The sequence below is a fragment of the Dunckerocampus dactyliophorus genome, chromosome 7 (assembly GCF_027744805.1).
Source record: "Dunckerocampus dactyliophorus isolate RoL2022-P2 chromosome 7, RoL_Ddac_1.1, whole genome shotgun sequence".
Classification (NCBI taxonomy): Eukaryota; Metazoa; Chordata; class Actinopteri; order Syngnathiformes; family Syngnathidae; genus Dunckerocampus; species Dunckerocampus dactyliophorus.
Window position 1 is genome coordinate 1,140,791 of NC_072825.1, and position 13,499 is coordinate 1,154,289.

Genomic DNA, 13,499 nt, shown 5'->3' on the forward strand with positions numbered 1-13,499 from the left:
GCTCACGAAAGGTCAGGGTTTTTTTCCTCTCCCTCAGCTACTCAACCAAGCAACCACCCACCCATCCTCACACACACACACACACACACAAAATAAATCCCTGCCAACAGTTTGATCCATGCGTCGTGCTAGACCGTGCCCCCTCTGGGTTAATGCAATACGCCATCGGCTCATGTTAGGCAGCTCTTCTTCCATTCACGCACACACGCACATACATTAAAAAGTACAGTCTCACCTGTACAGAACACAACAACCCCAACAAGGTGCAAACACTTGTTTGGAGGCGATTACTTGTCCTGAAACAAATCGCTGCATCAACTAAACAATGACATCACATTGTGCGGTTGCTCCATTTTAAGACAATGTAGACATTACAGATTTTCCTATCCTAAATTCCAGACAATTGAGTGCACCTGAACATAATCTGCACCCTCCAAATTTAAAGAGAAAACATGTTTTCTACATACAGTATATAGGCCACAGTTGTCTATAAGCCGCAGGTGTCCATGTTGTAACATGGTTTTTTTACACAGAAAGACACAATATAAACCTTGCAATCGTACCTACACTTGGCGTTCCCAGCGTCACTCGTTAGCTCCGGTGAGATACTCCCCCCCCCCATTGGAGATCAACAGCTGCTGCCGTCCAAGCCATCTAAACAGAAGCTGTATTAATTCTACACTTGAGCAAACTTACTTAAGATTTGTGAGATCAAAACACGATTGCTGAATAGGACTTCAAAACATGTGATATTAGCATCTATTGCAGATTACTTTCTGTTTCGGCACACTAAGCATCATTTCGTCATAAATTAACTGCATCACTGTTTAATTCTCAGGGTTCAAAGAGAGTGAAAAACGTAGTGGCTTAGAGTGCAGAAATTACGGTACGTGGCAACAACCAGCAAATGAAATAGCCGAAATTGACACGTGCAATACTGTGAACAGCAACGGCAGAGACTTGTGGTGACCGGAGTGAGGTCCCCCAGGCTGTCAAAGTTATCACGTCAACAAGTCTGCACAGTGAATCTGCACATATTCAGCTTTCCCCCGCAAATTTGTGAATTTTTGGTTAAAAAAAAAACAAAAAACAGAGGATAAAAAAAATTGTAAATATATATTTTTTAAATATATGTCTTAATTTTTTTTCTCTGACAATACAAAAATTGTGCAGAAAACACACCTCATTGACCATAAAAGGGTAAAGCGTTCCATCTGTCCTATGGACCATCTTCTATTATCATTCATAGGTGGTGAGCAGCTATACATTTGATATTAAAAATGTGTTTAATAAGTGTGTGAGACATATTTAGGGCTTGAACCCAAATTGCGTTGCAAGTGAACAATGGCAATAGAAGAGAGAAGAATTACAACACTTTTATTGCAAATCGCTGTCAAACTAGCAGTTGTTTTTCAGTTTGCAGTTGGCATTATGGAATACAACCAAAACCAGTTTGGGTCACCAATAAGAGATGCATGAGTTCTAAAATGATATTGTTACCAAGTTGGCTTTTAAGTTAGACGAAGTTTAGCTTGGAGCCTCTGCAATCTGCAACCCACCATGTGTAATAACTATAAAAAGCTGTCAATCAACCGATAACTGGCACAGTATATACTTCTCCATATAACCATTCAAGAGTTGTTGTTGCTCATGCTTTTGTCGGGTGAGGTGAAGAGAAGTCGAGTTTTTTTCATCCTCTCCGTGTGGAAAGGGAAACTTAAGGTGCTCACAGCATATTAGCTGGTAGCAGCAGAAGCCTGCATTCATATTTTCCTACTGACGGTCGTCCTTTTGACATAAATGGACTCAGGGGTGTGTCCAACACCTCCCTCAGTCTGCTCCTATTAACTGAGCCTGTCCGGCGCTGCCCTCGCAGGCCATTAATACACAAGTGACAGTTCCAAATAGTGACATGGTTTTACCTCCTTGTAACAAAACAAAATCTGCTGGCTATGATTCACCTTGTCACGGCTGAAATATTCATGCACTTGGGGAAAAGTTTGGTGGGAAGTTTCGGCTCGGATCTGTCCAATAACAGCGAGGACACAGAGTGTTGCGGCCCCAATCCCGAGCGAGAAACGTGACGCAAACGCTCAAAAAGTACCTTGAACTGCAAACATGAGCTCCTTCGGGTCAGTCAACGGCATCCTCTTGTCCTGCCCTTTCTTTCCAGCCTTGCGGTGGCCCCGCCTCCTCCTGCTCTCGCCCCAAAGGTTGGAGCCACCGTGCATGCTGGGAATGTTGAGGATGGCGATGCCCTCCAGGGAAATGCTGCTCAGGTCCAGAGTAACGCCGTCACACTTTCAGGGAGGGTGAAAGAAGACGAAGTCACACGTTCCAATCATTTTTCCCGTGGAGGTTATGTTTTCTCATTTTTGCAAATGACAAGACTGACTTTTTGTGGAGGGTTTAGACATGTGACAAGGATGAACCCATCACATTTTCTTGCAATTACTGTGAGAAATGTACATTTTCCTTGATTTCTCATGGGATCATTGGTCACATTTAGTCATTGGTATTGGAGTACTTGTCCGGAAAATATGGATTGTTATTGTACTTCATTGTTTTGCATCCATTATTCCAGTTGATTGTACTAATATTAGTTAAGATTATGCACTAACCTACATGTATTTCACACTGACTTGCTATGAGCATCTGCTCCAGGCTAGAGGCCTCTTGTCTCCAAAACATGTCCTCCACATGCTTATCGCCTGATTCAAATAGATGGCTGGTGGTTCTTTTAGAGTCGGGACACTATAGACAGATTCTGACCAGCAAATCCTTTAATCATCTTTATTATGTGTGTGTGGTTTCTTTGTTCATAGAATGCACACACAACATAAAGCATTGTGTGCGCTGCACTGATGAGGCGTTCAAGTGCACTGCGTATCTCTGAGGATAAAAAAAAAACTTGCATTTGCAAAAACCTTCATAAAGAATGTGAGAAACACTACTGAATAAAAAAAAAAGAAGTAGGAAAGTAGCTTCTACAATTGGATGGTAATGTAAAGCTTGCAAGATAACACCAACAAATCTTCATTACAGGTAGAAGTGATGTTAAATGTTCATTTATCCATTTCATTCCTCATTTATATGCATTTTGCATTATTTTCTGCATGTAAAACGATAATTATTCTCTATAAAATGGGGCTTGGCTCATATTTTTGGGTGTCTGGAACTGATTCTCTGGGTTGACATGATTAGATTTTCGTACGATTCAGTTTTCGACGGAAACTTTGGAACGAAAACCGAGGTACCAGCGTATTTGTCATGCATGCGCCTTAAAAATGAGCACCAGACACTCTCCAACACTAATTAAAGAGGACCTCTGCGTATTTGAGAGGGGAAAGATGACTTGTGTCTTCATTATCATTCGGTATCACACTCAGCAGGGTCGTGCAGGGCTAATTACCTTGGTGTAGAAATGAGGTCCGGTGGGACGCATGTGTGGAGGCCTTCACTTACACGTTTAGTATGTGAACTTAGCACACATTTCAGCTATTTATAGAAGACAGCTGTTACTGGAATGATGTCTAATGACGTACAAACACAAGATACTGTATGAGCGTTACTCACCTCCACCTCCACAAAGTCGTGGAGCTTCTTACACGTGGCCGAAAAGGTCTCTGAAGTGCCGAACTCAAAGTACCACAGCTTATTCTTTGTTCTGGAGAGACAACAGAGAGTCAAACAGGAAGTGCAAAGGGACCGTGTCGTCAATCTCCGTCCATGCGCCGCTCGTGACAAGTGAGCGCATCAGAAGACGAGTCTGTAAAAGGCGCATCTGTTTCACGCCAGCTTGAAAAGGGTTTTCCTTACACCGGACAGGAAGCACACTCCCCTGTTTACCGCCTGCTTGGACCCACGGCGTCATTAATCCCCACAGAACAGAATGGAGGCATGACAAGGAAGGTGCAGCCGGCTAAGAAGGCCAGGGAGGGAGCACACGTGAGGGGTGTAGGAGGGTAATCTGCATGCCCTTGCAATTAACAGAGGACCTGGGGGGGCTGCACCCATGGCTTCCCATGGCTGAGGCTGATGATCGATGACCCTAACCATCTGTTATTACTGACAATTCCGTGCAACCTCTCAAGTCGAGTCCCTCAAGACTTACAATTTGGAATCAGACCAACAGTTTCGAAAATGTTGGGCTCTGAAACAAAGAAGAAGAACCTCAAATCGCACGGTCAAGTACCAACAGAACTGTACTGACAGATGCTCGATACTGGCTTTCTTACCGATATGCCCATATCGTCCGATACCGACATCAACTGATTCCGATATCGCCAGCAGCTCTTCCCTCAAACTAATGAGGTGTAATGAACACATGATGCTTCTTTCGCTGTGAAGCCACTGGATGCGTTTCACTGCACTATGCAATGTACGTTGTGCCATCTTTACTGTAAACATTTTGTCTCGACAAAATAGCCATTTTAAAATATCATGAGCAATAGTCTACTAAAATAACACGTCCTACGATCAACAGCAACCATGCAATTTGGGAAGCTGCACATTTCTACATGGCACAAACATCCGTATAAGAACAACGTAAAGTGCAAAGTATCAAACGATGGACTAATACAATCAGTGAGATTATAAAGTGGGTATAGCTGGGCAGTTTTTGTTCAGTACCAACAGTCGCTAATCATTATTTTGCAGTTAGGACCTGCCCTTATAGCGGGGCAAAGTCCACACAGATATTTGTTCAACCACCTGGAAAATAATGCTAAGAGTCTCCAATGATGTTTACAATTGAATACTAAAAGGAATGGTTACAAAGAATTGTAATGCCAGTGCTGGAGAGAAAGGTCAGCCCCCCAGCCAAGGTCTAGCGAGGTCCAAGCAGTTCCTCTTCCTCATACGCTTTCTGTGTAGGCGGTCCCATTGATCAGGAAACCTGTTAAGTGTTTGTTAACAAGGTTGTATTGGTCTGATCTGGTTTCAACCAATCACGACTAGGGGGCTGGGTGTCTCAGCCACAGGGTGTCTTTGTTCCAAGTAGAAGGTCTGGTGAACGTGCTCTCTCTCTGTTGTATATAAGCAGATGTTGCAGAACCCACCCAGAACAGAGTGGAAAATATTCCATTCCTAACAGTACAATACCCAGCGATTTACAATCATTGCAAATTTCATATTGCAGTTTGATAACGTCTCACTCAATATTGGCAAAAAAACCAATACCGATATGATCTGATATCTCCTTTTTCTGCTGACCAATAACATCATATCTTGTATCTGCACTAAATAACAGCAGTCTAAGCAGTGGCCCCTGTGGGACTCCACCGGTGGTTGGTATACGCTCCTAGCTTCCGATCAATGAATCAACCAAATAGTCTCTGTCATGGACTAATCTGAAACAGGAATTCTAATTTTTACCGAGGCGCAGATCACAGAAGAGTTTCCATCTTTCCGAGGGACAACAAACAGCAGAATGCCATTTATCTTCAAGGCCAGTAAGGACGGGAAACACAACAACACTGCTGACACACAGAAGTGAATCCAGTAAAGAATGGGCCGACAAGGGGGATTTATTAGTATAAGCAGAGGAACAATCACTGAATTATTGATTCCCTCATTAGGACTTTTGTCAGGACCATTTAGCCACTTTATAGATGGGCTTTCATTAGGCTACTTGCAAGGTAGCCCAACTCACTGCTGATTTATCATGTGCATCGCGGTCAATAGGGATGGGAGGGATGAGCGGGAAGCAGGAAGAGACTAAACTGGAGTATGTTTGCAAGCGTCCGACTCAGGACAGCGGACTGAAAAGTGGTGGTGGACGCCCAGGTGATTGTCTATTGTCCAACACGTGTCCATCAGCTGCAACCCGAGGGAATGATCCTGCGCCGACTGAAAAACATCAGCTGAACCCAGTTTAGACGCAGGATGACAGGAGGCGACGCTCGTCAATTCACACCACTTAACCTAACCAGCTAGCACCATGGCAACAAATCACATGTTCATTAGATAATTAGGAGCAACCAGTGAGCTGGATGGAATTGTCATTTGTAAGCGGACAACTGATGCCAAACACTGGCTCCATCACAAAAGCTGAATGCTTCTTCCGACACGACTGCAACAGTACCGTCAAACCTCACTTTACGCCCCAGTTGTTGGATCATTCACTTCTCTTTTTTTGCAGAATTTTCCCTTGGTTTTGATACCATATTGCACGTAACTAACCGGTCCGTTTGCCCTGCACTGTATCCTTCTGCCAAATGGAGTACCCAAACAAAGCACCCTGCGTGTTGCTGACAAGAGTGGCAGCGAGAGAAACGCTATTGACCTCCATCTCGCCATCTTTTTACAGTCACATTGTTTTTTTCACATTGTAATTTTCTGTAAAATGTCTGGAAGAGATTAATTACATTAACTTTATTTACGATGGGAAACAGTTTCATACGTTTCGGTTTTAGAACAGATTAATGATGAAAACCGAGGTTCCGTTGGAGCAGCAATAACATTGGATTTGTAATGCAATCTCAATGTGGTACAGTTCTTTGGTGTACTCAGCAAAGATTAAAACAACAAGAAATAGGAGCAAAATGAAAAAGAACAACAGAAGCTACATATTTGTTGTTGTTTTATCCATCCATCCTCTTCCGCTTATCTGGTGGGTCGGGGTCGCGGGGCAGCAGTGTCAGTAGGGAAGCCCAGACTTCCCGGTTGTGTCCGGCCACCTCTTCCACTTCAACCGGGAGGACGCCAAGGCACTCCCAGGCTAGCTGTGAGACATCAGCGTGTTCTAGGGCTGCACGGTGGGCGAGTGGTTAGCATGTTGGCCACACAGTCAGGAGATTGGGTTAAAATCTCCGCTTGGACATTTCTGTGTGGAGTTTGCATGTTCTCCCCGTTTTCTCCGGGTACTCCGGTTTCCTCCCACATTCCGAAAACATGCATTAATTGATGACGCTAACTGGTCCATAGGTATGAATGTGAGTGTGAATGGCTGTTTGTCTGTATGTACCCTGCCATTGACTGGCCACCAGTCCAGGGTGGACCCCGCCTGTCGCCCCTAACCCTAACCCTTTTTCTCAATGTTAAATTTTTGCTTTGTTTGTTTGACCCCTGGGCCGCACTTGGGACACCCTTGAGCATCTCTCAGAGACTATTTAGCTTGCTAGCTACCCGTTACGAGCGAACGAGAGTAATTCAAGAGAGAAATTCATCCATGCGTAACAGTCAGTAGATCTACAATCGTCGGAGAAGGCGTTCGCGTAGGTGAGCTGCCCTCCAATGCGCCCAGCCGACCAATCACAGCCTTAACGGTCAACAGGTCACGCTAGGCACAAAGACTGAAGGCTTCACGGCGTCACGGCGCCGGCGTAAGCGAAGCACACTGCTTGGAGTCCAACTGTGTGGGTAACTGCTTGTATTTATTACTAAACGTGCTCTCAACTCTCACCCGGTGGTAGGGATGGGTACCTGGCACATTTGAACTTGGGAATCGGTAACGGTACTCTACGGTACCAATTTTCAGTAGTTTTGTGTGCGTTTATGTGGTCACGGTTTTCTATACACTGTACCTGTATATATATATATATACAGATATATACATATTGACATAATATATATATATGTGTGTGTGTGTGTACAGTATACTAACAGTACAATGTGTCCCTAGAGCATGGGTGGCCGTTACGTCGATCGCGAGCTACCGGTAGATCGCCAAGGTAGTTTGGGTCGATGGCGTAAACGTCACTTTGTAGTTGTCATATGACATCAGTCAGCTGACAGTAAGCTCCCCTTCTGATTCGTGTCATGAACTCTACTACAGAAATCAGTGTTTTCTACACGTTGGCTTCTTAAACTATTATTTCATGATGAAATTAAAAATGTGCCCATTGGTGAAACCTTTTCAATATGTTGCCTTGACTTGGGCTGCATTGTCTTTTGCACATTTTCCATTCTTGTATGTGGCTAATGTTTGCTAGCAAATGCTAACTGGATGTAATACATGAACCGTGTGCTCTAATGAACGTTACGTAGCTAACGTGACTGACATATTAGCAGTACTCACTCACTAGTACACAACTACTCAGCAGTTATGTGCAATGATCTTTATTTCCATATTGAAGTGAATTATGATAGCAACTACTTTGATGACCTGGAAACTTTGAAAATGTGAATGTGAAAAACTAATCATGAATATTTACAATAGAATTTCACAGTTTACTGCTTACATTTTGTATATGTTATGTTTTATAGAAGAGGTAGATCATTTGGACTTGTACTGGCATGCTGATATACATGTATAACCTACATAAATACATACTCATATTTTTTTAAATATAGTAAAGATATATACTTTCTACATTTATAGGAGTAGGTAGATCTTTGGGACTTGGTCATTTTAAAAGTAGCCTCGCAGGCTAAAAAAGTGTGAGCACCCCTGCCCTAGAGCCTGTTTATGCACAGAAATACTCTCATATGGGACGTCAGACATAAACAAAAAAATAAATAAATAAATACTCTGATATGGGACTTCAGACATAATTAATTAATTGATTGATTGATTGATTGATTAAATAAATAAATAAATAAATAAATACTCTGATATGGGACTTCAGACATAATTAATTAATTAATTAATTAATTAATTAATTAATTAATACTCTCATATGGGACGTCAGCCATGAATAAATAAATAAATAAATAAATAAATAAATAAATATGGGACGTCAGCCATAAATAAATAAATACATAAATAAATAAATAAATAAATAAATAAATAAATAAATATGGGACGTCAGCCATAAATAAATAAATAAATAAATATGGGACGTCAGCCCTAAATAAATAAATAAATAAATAAATAAATAAATATGGGACATCAGCCATAAATAAATAAATAAATAAATAAATAAATAAATATGGGACGTCAACCATAAATAAATAAATAAATAAATAAATAAATAAATAAATAAATAAATAAATACGGGACGTCAGCCATAAATAAATAAATAAATAAATAAATATGGGACGTCAGCCATAAATAAATAAATAAATAAATAAATAAATATGGGACGTCAGCCATAAATAAATAAATAAATAAATAAATATGGGACGTCAGCCATAAATAAATAAATAAATATGGGACGTCAGCCATAAATAAATAAATAAATAAATAAATAAATAAATAAATAAATAAATAAGGGACGTCAGCCATAAATAAATAAATAAATAAATAAATATGGGACGTCAGCCATAAATAAATAAATAAATAAATAAATAAATAAATAAATAAATAAATAAATAAATAAATAAATAAATAAGGGACGTCAGCCATAAATAAATAAATAAATAAATAAATATGGGACGTCAGCCATAAATAAATAAATAAATAAATAAATAAGGGACGTCAGCCATAAATAAGGCCCATTCCCTTCACCTGCTGTCTTATGCACTGTTGCGCCATCTCTCCGGAACATTATGAAAATTTAATGATGCTTCCCAGGGGAGCATTCAGGAGGTTAAAAACAAAAACCAAAACAAAAATAACAAAAATCAGGAGTGCACACTACAGTACACAAACGTGAGCCACAAAAGCTGCAATGCAAATCCTGTGTTGATAACTGCTGTGGTTGGTCACATGGTATTAGCTGCTGCCGGTGTGCCGAATGAAACCAGAGACTCGGGTTTCTACAACTGCAAGGCTGGTGCTCAACTAATATTAATAAATGATCATTGATTATTAAGTGGTAACAAATAAGTTGGACATATGTTTGCATGTAGTTGTTCATACAGCAGTCATTGCATGGCGCAAGTGTACCTTATTTATAGAATTATTGTGTGCAAACTGTCTGCTTATTTGAATTGTTTGGTGTTGATTGTTGTGTACTTTCATGATCTATTTAGGATGATTTATTCACTTCTTTTCAGGGGTGTTGTGGTCAGGGTATTTATATTGCACTTAGCTAACCTTGTCAACAGGGTGCCACGCTCTCTTAAAGGGTTAAAAACAATGCCATTTCATTTCTTTGACACGTGTATGTAAATGGTCGATGGAGAGGGGGTGCCAGACAACATTTTGCCTCGGGCTCCACTTTACAGCAACGCGAGACCAGACGCCACGTTGCTTGTCTCGACTTGAGTAGAAATGGCGAGAAAGAAAGGGACATCTATATTTCTCAGAGCCACGTTCATCACATCGCTGCTCGGTCATCAAAAGCCATCATCTTCAGCGCAGCCTGACTGTCTGGAGGCCAAAGCGCCTCTCGGTGCACTGAAAAGCACCGATAGCCGCCATTGATTATTTTTTTCCTCTCCCCTCTGACACTTCATCTAACCCGCTATGATCTACGACCTTATTCTAGCACTAATTCCCTCTTGATCAGAGGTGATAAATATCGCACTGACATAACCAAGTCTCTGTGCGTTTGTGTTCAGCACGCAGCCCCCTGTGGCGCTCTGGGTCAGTTTGGCAGTTTGAGAAACGACTCGGGAAGAAGCAACATGTTTATTTTTATATTTAAGCGGCACTGCAGTGACGGGCCTATCAAACTGGCTCGGTCCACTGATGGCTGAGGACAGCTGAGGACACGTGAAGCGTCCTCAGAAGGGTAGATGAAGGTGTCTGTGCTCCTGCTGAGCAGGAGACACAGGTGAGATGCTTCCAAATGACACACAAGCGCTCATTCATAATAGATGACGCTTTGGTCGTATGAACCATTTCATCCTCAAATGAGGTCCGAGGGCGGCCGCCGCTCGCGTCCACCGTGCACGTGTGCGTGTCACCGTGCATGTGTAATTTAGAGCGCCACAGTGGGCGACACGCATACACACACACACACACACACACACACACACACACACACACACACACACAGGAGTCGTGCAGCCCCATCCAGCGCATGGCGGCGCTTTGATGAACACGCTCATTATGCTAAAGAGCGCTCCATGCCTGGGCTTCCCTGCGCCTTCAGGAAAGGTTAACTCGGGATGGTTACACAGCACAGCCAGAGCCTGGGGCCTCATAACGGGCAGGGCGTCCCAGGAGGGGCCTGCTGATGCTGTTAGATGTGTGACGACCTGAGATGGATGCAGCCCAAATATCAGGAGAACATCAAGGTGCTGTTAAAGATGCACACACCTTGGTAGAAATCAGCTTCATTGGACCATATCATTCCACTCCAGTCCTGTAGGTGGCAGTAATGCGGACAACAAAGTGTTTGGTTTTGTTTTAATCTGTTGGACCACTGTCATTGCCTCACTTGGTGCCGATGCAACTGGACTTTAACAGCTGCAAGTATAACATACAGTATATAACAAGTACAACATGCATTCCTGCACCACAATTTAACTCTTTCAACACCAAAGACGTATTTTCAGGTTTTTATAATCCCGTACGCCCCATCCCGACAAAGTATTTATACGTCTTTTACGTTTTTTTGCGCAAGAGGCAAAAAGAGGGGATGATGCAACTCTACACTAATGCATTCATATTTCAGAGCACTTTTAAGCCATAAAAAACAGCCACAAGGTGGCAGAAGTGCATCTGATAAGAGCTCAGCAGGGTCACTGCAATGGAAGAATCACACACGACAGGAAGGAGGAAGTGGGAGAGCGCGGGGGAGTGTAGCGTGCAGAAGGTTACGCATTGTAGGGAAATTTTTGCGCACGCACACGCATGTACGCCCGTGTGCACACACATAGTTCAGTTCCCAATTCTCAATAGTTCGTGGTGTTATACGGTATTTGTACAATATGGTTTTATATCTTGTATGTCCAAAGGTCATGTAATTGTCATGTACACCTAATGCATGTGCTGACGACGTCCTTTATTCATCTCGTGTCAATGAATCTATCAGTGAAAACAACATGAGCTCACTGTTGGACAATAACACTCATGAACACATGCTAATGCAGCTGGTCTGCCAGACAATAAGAAGACGGAGCAGGAGGGACCACTGTGTGACGTTTCCACAGGCCTCTGGAGATAGTCGAGTGAAGAGACGGTGTTCCACAGGGTTCCATTTTAGGGCCTTTGCTATTTTCACTTTATATCAACTATCTTTCTTCAGTCTGTCCCAACATCCTCACGTCATTGATGACAAACGTACACGTCCATGGCTCATGTCTCAGAACGCCGCGTACAACAGACAGCTGCTATGTTCTTTTCTAAATCCAACTTTGCAAATAATCAAACCGATATTACGTAAACGGGGGAAAGATGTGTCAGAATTCCAACGTCTCGATGTCCTTATAGATTCTAAAGTAACATTTCAACTCCAAATGGCCCCTGGGCCACACTTTGCGTGAGGTATTTGATCTTTTCTAACATTTCGTAGCAGCAAACACAATCGATGAGCCTCCAGAACTTCCCTCGAGTGAGTAGAATTGGGCGACATTTGGGTGGAAGTCGCTGTTGCGAGTGGTTAAGCGCATGCCAGGTGTTGGCGTGTCACTAAAGTTAAGCAGCGTTGCACCAAAGTGTTCATTCATGAATGAATAAACAGCACAGTAAAAAGGCCCGAGGGTCCAAACTTTCCAAAGCTATTTCTTTATTCTCCTGCCATCCTTCCTTTCCCCCTCCGAGTCACAGATTAGTGCGTAATTACATGAGAGATCAGCAAAAAATGTTGCATTGGGGGGGATGTATGTTTAAGAAGGCGGTCGAGGGGGGGTGGAGGAAGAGGACAGCCTCCGTCACGGGTCGACTGATTGTCTGCTTTTAATCCTCGACCTCATTATCACCTCCAGGTCCGGCAGTACCAGTAAATGAATCTATCATCTATCTGCAGAGTGTCAAATCTTCACACCTTGGCCCTGGTAATCACCCCAAGGTGCAAATACAGAAGATGGATAGGACGCAACCAGCGAAGGGGGGGGGGGTGTCTTGTGCCACCCTTACATTCCATCAACAAAATCTCCTCCGCTCGTAATTACTGGAAGATGTTGTTTGGCAATTAAAGATGATGAACTGTTCTGCGTCTTTAAGGTCAAAGCGCTGCCAAAATGTATTTCTATCATGTATTCTATATAATGGGACACTTTTGGGACATGCAGATGACTGCCATCACATTCTTCTTTGGACTTTTAGTCCCCACCAAGTTGACTGCAAAGTGAAACACTGAAACTGAAATGAGTTCATTTATTCATTTTCCCAAGGAAATACTACGCTTTGTTTGCACTTATTGCCCACATGCTTGTTACGTTAGCTGCTTCTCTAGTTATTAGCTCATTGTTTACTTTTTGCTATGATTGAAATGATATGAGAAGCCTTAAAATAAATAAAATGATAAAATGAAGGATCAACAAACTGCACAGATATTTCACACTTTGTATGAGTGCAAAAAACCAAAACCCATTTGTGCGCCTGTTGCCGTGTCCACTTCCTGTGGGGGCCTGCAGCTTCAACTCTTTTTTTTCCCCCCTCATTTGATGAGTAGTTTTACTTGCAGTGGTCACGAGCCCCCGTGGACAAATCCAACAAAAACCTCTGCTACCTTGTGAAACTATCATCATGCATTATTGAGGTGGCAAAGGATAGTGTGTAA

At 42.3% G+C, this 13,499-nt stretch overlaps 1 protein-coding gene across 6 annotated transcripts in view; it reads right to left on the minus strand.

Annotated features, from left to right (window-relative positions):
* The window catches only part of dgkb (diacylglycerol kinase, beta), a 77,418-nt gene that overhangs the window by 13,645 nt on the left and 50,274 nt on the right, over positions 1–13,499 (minus strand). For all 6 annotated transcript variants that reach the window (XM_054781149.1, XM_054781148.1, XM_054781151.1 and 3 more), the window contains 2 exons: positions 3,577–3,667; positions 2,105–2,300 (listed from right to left, as the gene is read on the minus strand). In XM_054781149.1, coding sequence (XP_054637124.1) covers positions 2,105–2,300; positions 3,577–3,667 — 287 coding nt within the window. The remainder of the gene's footprint in view (positions 1–2,104; positions 2,301–3,576; positions 3,668–13,499) is intronic.